The sequence below is a fragment of the Xiphophorus maculatus genome, chromosome 12 (assembly GCF_002775205.1).
Source record: "Xiphophorus maculatus strain JP 163 A chromosome 12, X_maculatus-5.0-male, whole genome shotgun sequence".
Lineage (NCBI taxonomy): Eukaryota > Metazoa > Chordata > Actinopteri > Cyprinodontiformes > Poeciliidae > Xiphophorus > Xiphophorus maculatus.
The window spans coordinates 18,813,741-18,826,268 of record NC_036454.1 but is presented as its reverse complement, the minus strand read 5'-3'; the positions used below and the strand labels follow the sequence as shown (position 1 = coordinate 18,826,268).

The 12,528-nt window shown below is 38.5% G+C and overlaps 1 protein-coding gene across 2 annotated transcripts; it reads right to left on the bottom strand.

Moving 5' to 3' along the window:
• Positions 1–492: 492 nt before the first annotated feature.
• Positions 493–7,502, bottom strand: fancg (Fanconi anemia complementation group G). 2 transcript variants are annotated; one of them, XM_014470628.2, is made up of 14 exons: positions 7,344–7,502; positions 7,075–7,171; positions 6,265–6,390; positions 5,989–6,161; positions 5,242–5,392; positions 4,438–4,562; positions 4,192–4,338; positions 3,047–3,207; positions 2,869–2,935; positions 2,460–2,776; positions 2,329–2,369; positions 2,082–2,255; positions 1,001–1,115; positions 493–743 (listed from the first exon to the last, which is right to left on the bottom strand). In XM_014470628.2, exons 1-14 carry the CDS (start codon positions 7,410–7,412, stop codon positions 650–652), a joined length of 1,857 nt encoding a protein of 618 aa, XP_014326114.1. In that variant the 5' UTR covers positions 7,413–7,502; the 3' UTR covers positions 493–649. The 2 variants fall into 2 exon arrangements, with proteins under 2 accessions (XP_014326114.1, XP_023199094.1); XM_023343326.1 differs by having other exon boundaries at positions 7,075–7,168.
• Between the last annotated feature and the right edge of the window lie 5,026 nt (positions 7,503–12,528).

Sequence of the window (12,528 nt, the reverse complement as noted above, 5' to 3'; positions counted from 1 at the left end):
CATCTGAACTTATTCCAGGTTCATTGTCCTCCACCGTGGTTTGTATAATTTTACAACTTTAAGAGATTACAACTCTGGATTTTCAGTGGTTAGTGTACATCATACCAGGAATAAGTAGTTTTATCCAGTCACATTAGGTATTGAAGGATGTAGCAACACAGAACATTATGCCACAGTTGATCCTTATGAGTTTTGTGAATCAACCAAATCCAGAACAATGTCAAACTTTTTGCCAGTGTACATGGCTCCTGTTCGTGATGTTCCCACCAGACACTTGTAGAGTGCCGGGTGTCTGGCATTCAAACCTGCAGAGGCCTGGTAATGAGTCATTCATTTGGTGCCTGCCCTGGCACGATGCTTTCCTGCTTTCGTGCCAGGGCAGGAAAGCATCTAAAAGTCGCAGGGTGCTTGCTCTGAAAAGCAAATTCTGAGGCTGCAGACTAACTGATAGTAACATATCTACAGAGAAATGTGCACACACAGATCACATGATGAGTTTTCATAAATATAGTTTCTTTATTTCATTATCTCCACATATTGTTTTTGCTAGTATTTTGAGTTTTATTGCACAGGCCACCCCAAACATTCATTAAGTGATAAGGCTTACTTTTTTATTCTCTAAGCTGAGTTTACCTAGTAGCTGGCCCTACTAGGTAGGACCAGGTTCTTGTAGTTTTTGTTGCAGCTTTGCAGAATCCAGCACTGGTAAAGACTGAAGTTCTTGTGCATACACAGGAAGAGCCCTGCAAAAGAATTGAGGTTCCCACCATAAGACAAAACAGAGTAAACAGGTCATAATTAGGTTTTCCCTATATCTAGATGTTTCTTAAATCTGTGTTTTTCAATCAGACCTAAATAATTCAAATTATACAATTTCTAATTTCTTTTTCACTTCTTCCTTTTAAAGTCCCAAACTCCAATCTAACAGATTGTTACTGGCTGATATGAATTTCAGTAAAAAGGAAAAGCCTGTGTAAGAGCCGAGTATAAAGTATCTCACTCTGATAAGGATGGAATGGGATGGCTCCAGGTCTGTTCCCAACAAGCAGCCGCCTCCTGCTTCCTGTCCAGCCTCCACAGCACCTCCCCATACCACCGCCTGGCACTCACACCCTCTGAAACCAAAAGGAATGGACGATCATGTGATTGAAAACAGGACAATGTAATACAAGTACATACACAGTGGTTTTAAATAACATATTTCCTTCTATTTCAACACACTGACGTCATAAACTCACAATAATACACAATCTGACATGTTCACCACTAGAAAGCAACCCACTTTCCATTTACAAAGCCTGCAGGTGGGCTGAGTATTTCCACAGACATTTGATCTGTATTTTGTGGTTTCTTGTTTATAGACACGGATTATTTTTGCATCTGTATTCTCACATCCTCTGTACAACAGCAGCAGGCCTGAGTGCCTTAATGATTGCTTTTTTTTGCAACAAACAAAAACATTGCTAAAAATCAGCAAAAGTTAAATGACATCCATTGTTGTTTACAGCATTATTTTAGATTACTGGGCCAGTTGAAGTTTATATGTAAACAAATGAAAATGGCCTCGACAAAATAAATGTCACCCTTAACTTGATTCTCTATCGCAGAACTATTTGCATCAATCACTGCTAACCTCAAAGTTCAGCTTGGATGATTTTGGATAATTTTCTTTTTGTGTCCACAATCCTATTAACCTCATACTCATTTATAACATCGACAACTGTTGTCACAGAAACAATACACTACTTGGAGATGATCTAGTAGAGTTTACCATAGAAATTTAAAACCTTCGTTTTGAGATCCTGATCTGATGAAAAACGTGAAGGCATTTCTGATACTAATTTATGTTTCAAACATGGCTATACTTACTTGCAAACAAATCTCCCCACACATTTGTAAAAACAAATATTTTATTTTATCCATTTAATTAATTTATTCTGTCACATACTGAAGGTGCACAGGAAAAAATAAGCAGTTTTAAATGCGCTGTTAGGGCGCTAACATACTATCATATACGGATCAGAACTCGGAGGACACTGTGAGATATGAATCTCATTTATTCACAGCTGTGGTGTGCATACCTGGGTGGGCCTGCTGGCTGAGGTGAAGGTCTCTGAGGGACTCTTTCAGCCGGTCTATCTGGGCGAAGCTGATTCCCCTACCAGCTAATGAAAGTCCCTTTAGTCTTTGGAGGACACACAAGTCAACACCCTGCTCAGCATCTTTATCTGTGCAGGGAGTTTGTAGAGGGAAACCTGTAATGAAATATGTAATTAAGAAGAGACTGACTAGAGATCCATTTCAAAATACTTATTAAAAATACTCCACCTGTGTCTTTACAGTGCACCTTCACCAACAGGTTGATACACCTACAGTGCAGAAAACCATGTTGTGTGTTTATTCAGAATTCCACACAGAAACAGTCTGAGTAAAACCAGTCCAGAACCAGAACCACAGACCTTGTGTAGTGGGTTACTGCTTGCTTCCAGTCCTTCAGCTGAGAGTAGCAGTGACCCTGAAGGAGGTAGGCTACTGCTGTCCAGAGCAGCCTTACCAACCCATTTTCTGCCTCCTCTGTCATCTCCCTGCTCCCGGCCACTCTTCCATCCCCTGGATCCTCCAACAACACTTTGTCTGGAAGCAGATCCAGAGTCGACCCGATGACCTCATCACAAAGCGCCATACAATCTGCAGGCCGCTGGGCCATCAGTAAGGCAGCTCCAGCCTCAAGGTAGAGTCTAGGTAACTTGGGGAGGGTGGAGACCGCAGCATGAACCTAAGGCCATAAACATGCAAATTAACACTTTTCAGAAATACTATTTCATTCATGACTTCTTGGAAATGATCTATCAACATGTTTGCTCTTACCCCATGCTGATCTTCTGATTGAAGAGCAGCAAGAAGGTCCAGATAACACTCCACGCCTTCTGACACCCTAAACAAGCAGAAATACTCTCATTTCTTAACAACAAAGTTAACATGTTCTCAAATACATGATCTGTGCTGGTGAAAGGAATTCACATGGACACCATGCTGCTTCTCTCACCTGCCGTGGATCACGCATTTGAGAGCCAGACTGTGAAGGACACTGAGGGCAGACGGGACAGAGAGCAGGCTGCTCAGTGATTGGCTGCAGAGAAATAAGGACGGTGAGAGGAGACGGCCTGTAGCCATGGCAGGTTCTGTACTCGAGGGTAATAGCAAAATCTACGGAAGAAAAGAGGTTTGTTGTTTCAGTATCCAGACTTGGAACTGACTTAATATTTTTCAGTGATAAAAAGTATGTTTTTCACTTATTTGCTCATCTGGTCAACTACAAAACACACATCCAGTGTTTGGGGAAAGGCATTTGTATGCTTTAAGCATTTTCCAATTTTGTTACAATTCGTTCCACAACCTTCAATGCGTTTTATAGTAGTGCATATTTAATAGGTGGGAGGAAATCCAGGACTGTTTTCCAACTTAAAGATCTCAGAAGGATGATGAAGGCTTGCGTTCAGCCCCGTTTACACTGAAACCCCTAAATAAACACCTGATTAGGATCTAGAATCAACCTGTGTGTGATTTAATGTCATAGACTGTTTTTCTGTAACCCAAAGTTGAACGTTATGGCCTGAGCAGCAATGTATGATGCAAAAAAATCCTACACTGCACATCATCCTGAACATACCAGCCCCACAGAGAAACATGGAGGAGTCAGCATCATGCTGTGGGGATGTGTTCCATCAGGTGGGACAGTGAAAATAGTTGTAGCTAAATTCAGAACAATCTTGGAAGAAAACCTGTTAGAGGCTGCAACAGATAAGAAACCAGGAGGAAAATGATGCTAAACAAAGAATCAGATTGTGGTTTAGATCAAAGTTTATGCATGAATTCATGGACTGACCCAGTCAAAGATATAGACCTAAATTTTAGTCCCTGTCGCTATAAAAGGGTGATTTTATAAAACCTTTACATTGGTTAAAGATGAGAACATTTAATTGTCCTTTCTACTTTGTGTTGGGCTATTAAACAAAATCCTGATAAAAGACATTTAGATATTTTGGTCATAAAGTGAAAAAACATGGAACTATTTAAGGATATTAATACTTTTGGAAGCCGCCCACTAATTATTATAAAAACAATTTATTTGTATCCATTAACATAAGACACAACAAAAAACATCCTATTATTTTTATTTAGGTTACTCACCGAGTGCAGTATGCGAAGAGCCTGTATCTCGGCCTGCAAGTTTTCCAACCGCCGGTAAATGAGTGCGCTCTGATAGAGAGCACAAACACAGCGGGGGTCCGCCTCCAGAGCCTTTCGGTAACACTGCAGTGCCATCTGAGGGCGGTTCTAGAGTCAAGCGCAAACACACACATGCCCCCGGCAATGAAACAACCTAGTACTTTGCGTTTTCTATTATCAATGGCTTGTATGAGCGGCTTTGTGTACCATATGGGCGAGGCAGGAACCTGAGAGGAGGTGTGTGTAAGCGATGAGAGCTCTGGGAGCAGGCGAGGCAGAAGCAGCCTGCAGAGCAGAAAGCACACTCCAACCCTCAGTCAGCCTTTCTGCACCTTATTAAAACAAAGAAAGAGCAAAACCACTTGGATTGTTATTCATCAACAGCCGCTAACAGGAGAGGGGAATAGCATTGATCGAAAAGGATTTATGTTTCAGTGTACAGTAAAAGTTACGTTTTTCACAATTTATTTCCTTGTAAGGAAGGAGCTGGGTAAATATAATTTCTTTCCTTAAAGTTATGTGAAAAACAAAACTTTTACTGTACATTAAAACATAAATTTGGGGCTTTAAATTTCCCAACAACCTAGATTACAGAAATATATGATTATTTGTGTGAGGCCAATAGCTTTAAAACAGTTTATTCAGTTACTGACTTATATTTTCAAGAAAAATGTCCTTCTTTCTGTTCTAGTTTTTGTCTTTTTACAGCTCGACTCTTCCAACATGCTGCACTATTTTCATTTGGTTTCACTTTGCTACTAACCACTAACTGTTATTCCCAGTTACAAAGTTCACTTGAGGTCATTATAAAAGGAAATAGTTAATAATTCTCTACAAGAAACCCATCTGATAGCTTTGGCACTGCAGACAAAAAAAGTGATACAATTATGGAAAAATTAAATGCATGTGTTAGAGAGCATAGAGCTAAAATATTATTAAATGCTAAATGTTGTTTAGTCACAAATACTGGAATCAGCATTGTAAAACTCAACCAGTATAAATGTTGCTGACCTTGGACAATTGTAGTGCAGATCTTCAACAGATCAACAAGCCTTCTTGGGTCCAGAACAAGTATGGGAATATTTGGGATATTTTCCTTTGTTTCAGCCCTACAATCATTCCCAACTGCTCCACTTTGTGCCTCCAAAAGAGACATCTCCTCCTACAGCAAAGAAAATGAGTGTTCTGTAGTTTTTTTATTGATAACAACCAAACCTTCACAGAGATAAAACACTGCAGAGTTTGAGAAAATAAATGATAGACCAGAATGAAGAGTGAGGCATAAAACTTATGTTTTATCATGTTGTATGCAAAAAAGACAGAACAAAAATGAAATTTTAGTAGTTAGATTAAAAATAACTAATAGCAGTCCTGTTGACTTAGGATTGTTTAGCTTTTTTGATACAAATGGATCATGTCAACAAAGTCTGGATAAAGACGTTTGTTGAATGAAAGTTTACTCATTTCAAGTTATTCATTCATTAATATTGAAAGGCTGGACATATGTGATGGAATAATGAAGGGGAAAAAAACACCAAATAACCTGCCACCTAAACTTTTTAGGGATTTTTTTTTTCTGTTGTTCCCTTATATAAACAGTAAGTTGAAATAAAGCACGTGAGATCCAACATTGCTCATAGCACATGCTCACATTACAAAAAATATAATTTATTTGTCTGCAGATCACAAACTAGATTCAATTATTCTAAACAATATAAAGTGGTGGAAATAACTTGTTAAAATATATTCAAAACCTACCTGAAAGTCTTGCATGGCGTTCAGGCGGCTCTTGGCCAGCCATACTCCCCACTGCAAACAGAGGAGGTTCAGGACATCACGACGCAAAGCTGCGCCAGTCACTGATTTAAGAGCTTCTCTCCAAAGCACAGAAGGGTCAGAAGTACCAGGATCATCTCCTGCTATCTGAAGCACTACCAGGAACAAACATAAGCTTGAGTAAGATTACCTTTATGGCACTAGCTGGTATGATCTATAGTACAGTAAAGGTTCCCGTGCTTTCAGACAGAAACTTACATCTCTGGGCGCTCTGTGTGAGGAGCAGCTCAGCCTCATCAAACTGAGACTGAGCAGTAAAGCACACACAAGTGTTATAAGCAACAGAAAGCTCCAGCTGTGCACGATCCAAATGAGGAGGAATGCCTGAGAGAGATAAACACAGGACAAGTGACCCATGAGATTAAAGCTATAGATGTAAACTTATTTTGAGGAGCAATATACAGATTTCCTTAAGATTTTTCATTTCAAAATTCTATACTTTCCTAGAGTCAAATTTCTCAATTGTTTCTGCAGTTTTTGTAACATTCTGGACACTGAAGTGGAAAACAATAACCTTGAGCGACTTAAATTTGAAGTCGTATCTTTCCTAGTGGGGTATGTTGCATTTTTCCTGCTGTTTTTTTTTTTTTTTTTGCATCAGAACTAACTTAGCCTCTATATTATAATCTGCTATTTTTGTGCTTGCAAAATGAGCTCTGGAGTTGGCAACAATCATTGCATTATTCAAACAAAATTGTGAACTTTGATCACTTTATTTAATTTGCTTAAGGTATTTTTATTTATTTTTTTGCCATTTATTTTATTCCGATTAACAGTTATATCTAACAAATAAAAAAAGCTTTAAAGTGCATTTTATAATGATCAATGTGGTATTAAAAAAATGCTGATATTGAGTATGGGGGTTTGTTGGTTTTCAAAATCCTGATGTCACAACGCTGTAAGAAAGACACGCCGTTGACACGAACTAAGTTGAACGAAAGAGGATTTTTATTTTAAATTGTAATTGGTGGGGTGGGATAAAAAAAAAAATAGAGGATTGTGAATCACCTTGTATTTTTCTGAGAAGTTTGTGAAAGTCAGAAGACCATCGTCTCTGCCTGAACAGGTTGTGCTCTCGGTTCGGTGCGTCTTGTCCATCCTGCTGCTGAAACAATCAACGACAAACTTTATAAGGATGTATCTTAGCTTTCTACCTGCAGACATGCCACTTTACATTCTTAGTCAACCGCAACTTAGAAGAAAATTAGGAACACTATAGCTAAAACTCAATATTACTAACATTTAGCAGTTAAATTAAATATTTAGCAGGGATTTACCTTACAGCTAGAAGCTAGCTGGTTATTTTCCTGAGTCCAGCTTTCCAATAAACTTGTTGACTGAATCATTTGGTCAGAAATTACGTCACTGTTTATGGTAAAATAAATAAAGTTACTGGTGGTTGTTTAACTTTCCCTCGTTCATAACCGGAAGTCCAAAACCTCACTACCGTGAAGACTTCTTCTTCTGGCACTAGCCCGAGAGGTGCACTAGCGCCACCGTCCAGCCTGGCGTGTGGGGCACAGAACCACATGCTGCTAATCAAGACAGAAAGGAAAAATCATGTAATGTCAGGTTGTCAGGTCAAGTTGGCAAATAAGGTAACTGCATTACCGCTATCAGCCTGTAAAGAGTGTGGGTCAAAAGAAACAAGAAATCAAACCACAGCCACAAATTTAAAAATAATTGTACTATTTTTTCATTTAGTGGCTGATGAATAATATGATTATTTTTCATGATTAACTTGTAACCATGGAGGTTACAGGTTAACCTCCATGTAATAGAGGTTAACTTTTCTTTTAATTTTCCCATTTTCCCTAATTTCCCCATTTTCTCCTTTTTCCTTCTACACTGAATCATTACAAGTTCAATTATTTTTTATTTGTTTAAAAGACCTACACCTTCCTTTAGGTTTTGCCCATCCTGTGTAGCACTTAGTCCAGTATGTCTTAGCCAAAGGCTTGTTATTACCCCTTCTGCAATTCTTTAACTTATCAAACTCCTGAATTCTCCAAACTTTGTTTGAATTATGTACCTCTTATTTCCCATTTCTTTCCAATGTCATATTTTAACCCTGTCTGTGTTGGATGACTCTATAAATTAACTCAGAAATGTAATCTTTTCAGTTCCATGGACAGTTCACTCACCTCCACCCGTAAAGCAGCTGATGGGTTTGTTTTGGTGTAAGATCTGTTAGTAGCTGCGCGGTTCTGCTGCCCCAGGTGGGTACATCTGTGAATGACACATCCGTTAAAGTCTATTTAAAGAAATTCAATTCTAACATTGAGGTGAACTGTTCCTTCTGTGTTGTTTGCCCAGAATCGGTCACTCATTTGTTCTGGTTGTCCCTCATTCTAAAATATTTTGGCAACATTTTTGTAACTTTGTTGATTCCAAAATTTCTGCAGTTTTTCAGTTATTTTGGGAAAATGTCTTATTTGGATTTCAACAAAATGGAGGAATGAATGTAAAGAGTCTCCTTATCAATTTACTAATTATTAAGGCTAAATTTCACCTACATAAATGCAAATTTTTGAAGAAAAAACCAAATTTTTTAGTTTTTTTGATCGAACTTAAACATTATTTATCAACAATTCAATCCTCCACTAATCAAAAAGCAGAATCAACAATACGGGCTTGTAATCAACTTGGAATTTTGGATTATCTTTTATGTCAATGCACTGTGACATCTGGCACACATATCACAATTTGTGCTATTTCCTTTATACATATTTATATTTATTGTCGTTTTCTTATCTTCTTGCTTTATTTTATGCTCCCCCTGGTAAATTATTATTATCTTCCTGAGATTTGTTCACAGTACATTTGTATTGTTGTTTATTACAATAAATAAAGTTTAAGAAAAAAAAAAAATCTGTGAATGACACAAGCGGTTCTGTTGACTGTCCAGTAGGTGGTGCTGTGAGGAAGCCAGACCCAGCTACTCTTCTAGAAACTTCAGTCTATCTGCAACAGCCCTCAAACTGTTAAGAATCGCTGTTCGCTTGCAATCTTCCAAAAAATTAACGCCATTTACAAGTTTCGTTAAATTTGTAGCTTTATTCAGAATGATGGATTCCCACAAAATGAAACTTTAATCAAATGTAGAAATCTGGTTGCACACAGACCCAGATTTTAATTGCATTATGGCTGAGTCATACTTGAGCCTGCTGGGACAGCCGTTTTTCTAAATGTCCCTGCACAAGGTGACCCTCTGTCCTCTCGCCCAGATGCATCTGTCTTAGATCATTTTGTGTGTTTGTTGTCATCCCTGCATCAGCGCATCAGCCTGGGCCGCTATGGCTCAATTTGTTGCTGTTTCTTCAACCCTGAGCACCCCCCACATTCCTTCATAGACTCAAATAACTGGACAGTCTAAATGTATGGAGGGGCGCTCCTGACAGCTATGATCCTCAGCACATCCTCCTTGCCTACATTGCTGTATATAATTGAAACAAATAACTTCTCTACTAGCTTTGTACTTTTGATTGACATTTCTTCCCATTCCTCTTTGCAAATCAGCTCAAATTCATCCAGATTAAATGGAAAGCATCTAAGAAATACAGTTTTCAGTTCTTGTCATTTAAATTTATGTCTGGACTTTGGTTCATTCTAACATGGTTAAAACTGCTGGAAAGTAAACCTTCCCAGGAGTTTAACGTCTTCCTTTTCATCCAGGATTTCTTGTATCCAGCTTCATCCCTCTTGCCGTTCTCCCTGTCCCTGCTGAAGCCAGGCATCCCCACAGCATGACACTGCCACCACAATACTTCAGTAAGGATGGTAAGTTCAGGATGATGTGCACATCTTATGCTATCTTTTAAAAATTTATTTCCTCTTGCCACCTCTTTTGTAGTTTCCAGATTTGTGGAATAAATACATTTAGCCGTTAAAGTGGTTTGAATACGACTACATGCTATTATGAGATCGTTTTACATCACATCCGCTTTCAGCCAATTCTTTTCTATTTATAAACCATGTAGCCCTGAGAGAGACACATGTCTTGTCTGTCCTTCAGCCACCCAAACATGAGTGATGGTGGGGAAAACAGGAAATGACTGTGTGGGTAATTATTAGAGTAGCGTCACAGGAAATTTAAAGAATATTAGTGGAAGGCATAAAACGCAGATTTATCCCATGCTGTCTAGAGAGTCAGTGCTATAAAAACATGTCATCAGACAGACGAACGGCAGAGAGAAGGAAACAGCAAAGTGCTGATTTGTCTGCTCTTCATCTTAGATCTCATCAGATCAGTGAATTCACAGTTCTCGTGACTCTGTTGAGGTGTGCCGTGTAAACTCGTTCACCCTCAGTTAATCAATAGGTGCTGTACATGCTCTTCTGGGTGAGCTCTATTCTCAGAGCAGAGAGCTCTTCACATCAGCAGCTCACTTTTTGGGATAATGCTTTGTCATTGTAGCTGAATTCACACCCTGAAACATACACTGTAAAGATGCTGCAGAATATAGTGCATTATGTGGTGATTTGTATCATCTAAAACCAGACAGAGACATGCAGAAATATAGTATTGATCATTAGCTCATACGAAGGTATTTTTGTTTGAAGCTTGAAATGCTTAAAATGCAGCCCTTGCTTGTATCTCGGGAAAATGATTTGCTCTAGTATTTAAACACCTTCATATTTGGTCACGGGTATCTTTAGAGGATTTAATGTGATAGGCCAACACACTGTATAGTGCTTAATTGTTATGATCATTTAGTGTTTGGGGTTTAATTTTCATTTGTGTTCTTCAGGTCTTGTTATATTCGATTTATGTCTGTGTGATCATTAGAAAGGTGTGTGTTTTGTTCTCTGTGATGTTGAATTCATTACTCTCAGTTCTGTGTTAGTCTTTCCCCCCCGGTTCATAGTTCCTTTACAGTTTTTGTTCAGCTTCTTCTGTGCTGAAGAAGAAGCACAGAAAAAGCATCTTCAGTTCCTCCATCAGTTTCCCTGCTTGTCTGAACTGCAGGTGTGAAGGAAAAACAGGGAGCAACCAGGCCGGCCGAGGGAAGAAGGCTATAAACTGGAAGGACGAGGACATATACAACAGCTTAAAGGAAAGGTTTATAAACTCAAGAATGCACAAAGAAAACTAAGAACAAACAAAGAAAATAAATATGAAAGAATGAGCTGCTAAGGTAAGAGCCAAGCTTAAATAAATAAACAAGAAAATAATCAAAATGCAAACGCAGATGAAAGCCAAAACTCAAATACACCAGGATTATAACCGTCTGTTCTTTATGTCCTGGTACAAGATCTATGTATTCTATGTTTATCTGTTTTCATCCCAAGTTCCCGTCAGCGTTGTGGTCCGAGTTTTATTTATTTATTTATTTTTTGCAAATAATAATTTTTAAAAAGTTTTGCATCCATCTGCATTTGCTCCCCTTTACTCTGATACAACCAAATCAAATTCAGTGCATCCAACTGCCTTCAGAAGTTATCTCATTAAGTAAAGCTGTTCTTCAGCTGAAGTCTGTAAGATTTCAGAGGTTTCTTATAGAAGATTAATGAACAAGTAGCATCATAAAGACCAAGGGGAAATGCTTTGGCGAAGTTTAAATCAGGGACAGTAAATTGTTTCCAGAGCTACCAACACACACCTAAACTGAAAGGACAGTCAGGTAGAGCATCAATCAGAGAAGCGACCAAGAGGCAGGAGCTCTAGAGATCCACAGCTCAGGTGATAGAATCTCCAGACAGCATGACTATTAGTCATGCTCTCCATTAGTCTGGTTTTTATGGAAGAGTGGAAGAAAGAAAGTCACAAGAAGGTCAAATTCCTGCAGTTTGTCACAACTTAAGTAGAACTTGAAGCAAACATGTGGCGCTCAGGTCAGACGGGACCGAAATATTAAATTTTTACCTTCCTGCGAAACACTGTGTGAAAAAACTAAAATCCCCGTGAGCACAGCATACCCATTGATCAACATCAAACACTGTGGTGGGAGCGGGAGCATTATGCTGAAGAAAGTGCACATGTTAGCAAAAAATTTTTTAAATTGTTGGGAAAATCCATTAAGCTAAATACAGGACAATCTGTTGGAGGCTGCAAAACACTTGAGCCAGTAGAGGTTCACATTCAACAACCCTAAAAATGCAGAGGTCCAACAGAATGATTTAAATCCAAGTATCTTCATGTGTTAGAAGAGTCCAAAGGTCCAGAACGAAATCTTGTTGAAGGTGATTTGAAAATGAATATTCATAGAAATAGAGAAATATTCCCAAGGAATTACGTCTGGGATTGTGGATTAAGAAGCGTTGACTCAACATAACACATTATGCAACTATTCAAATTTCTGTTGTAAACAATGAATGATTTTTCTCCATCTTCACAGCAATGTGCTAATTGTGTTGTTGTGTCACCTAAAATCCCAATAAAAACCAAAGATGGCTGCGGTTATGACAACATTTGAGTTGAAGGGATGCGAATATTTTGCATGTTTAGATTTTTCGCCTTAT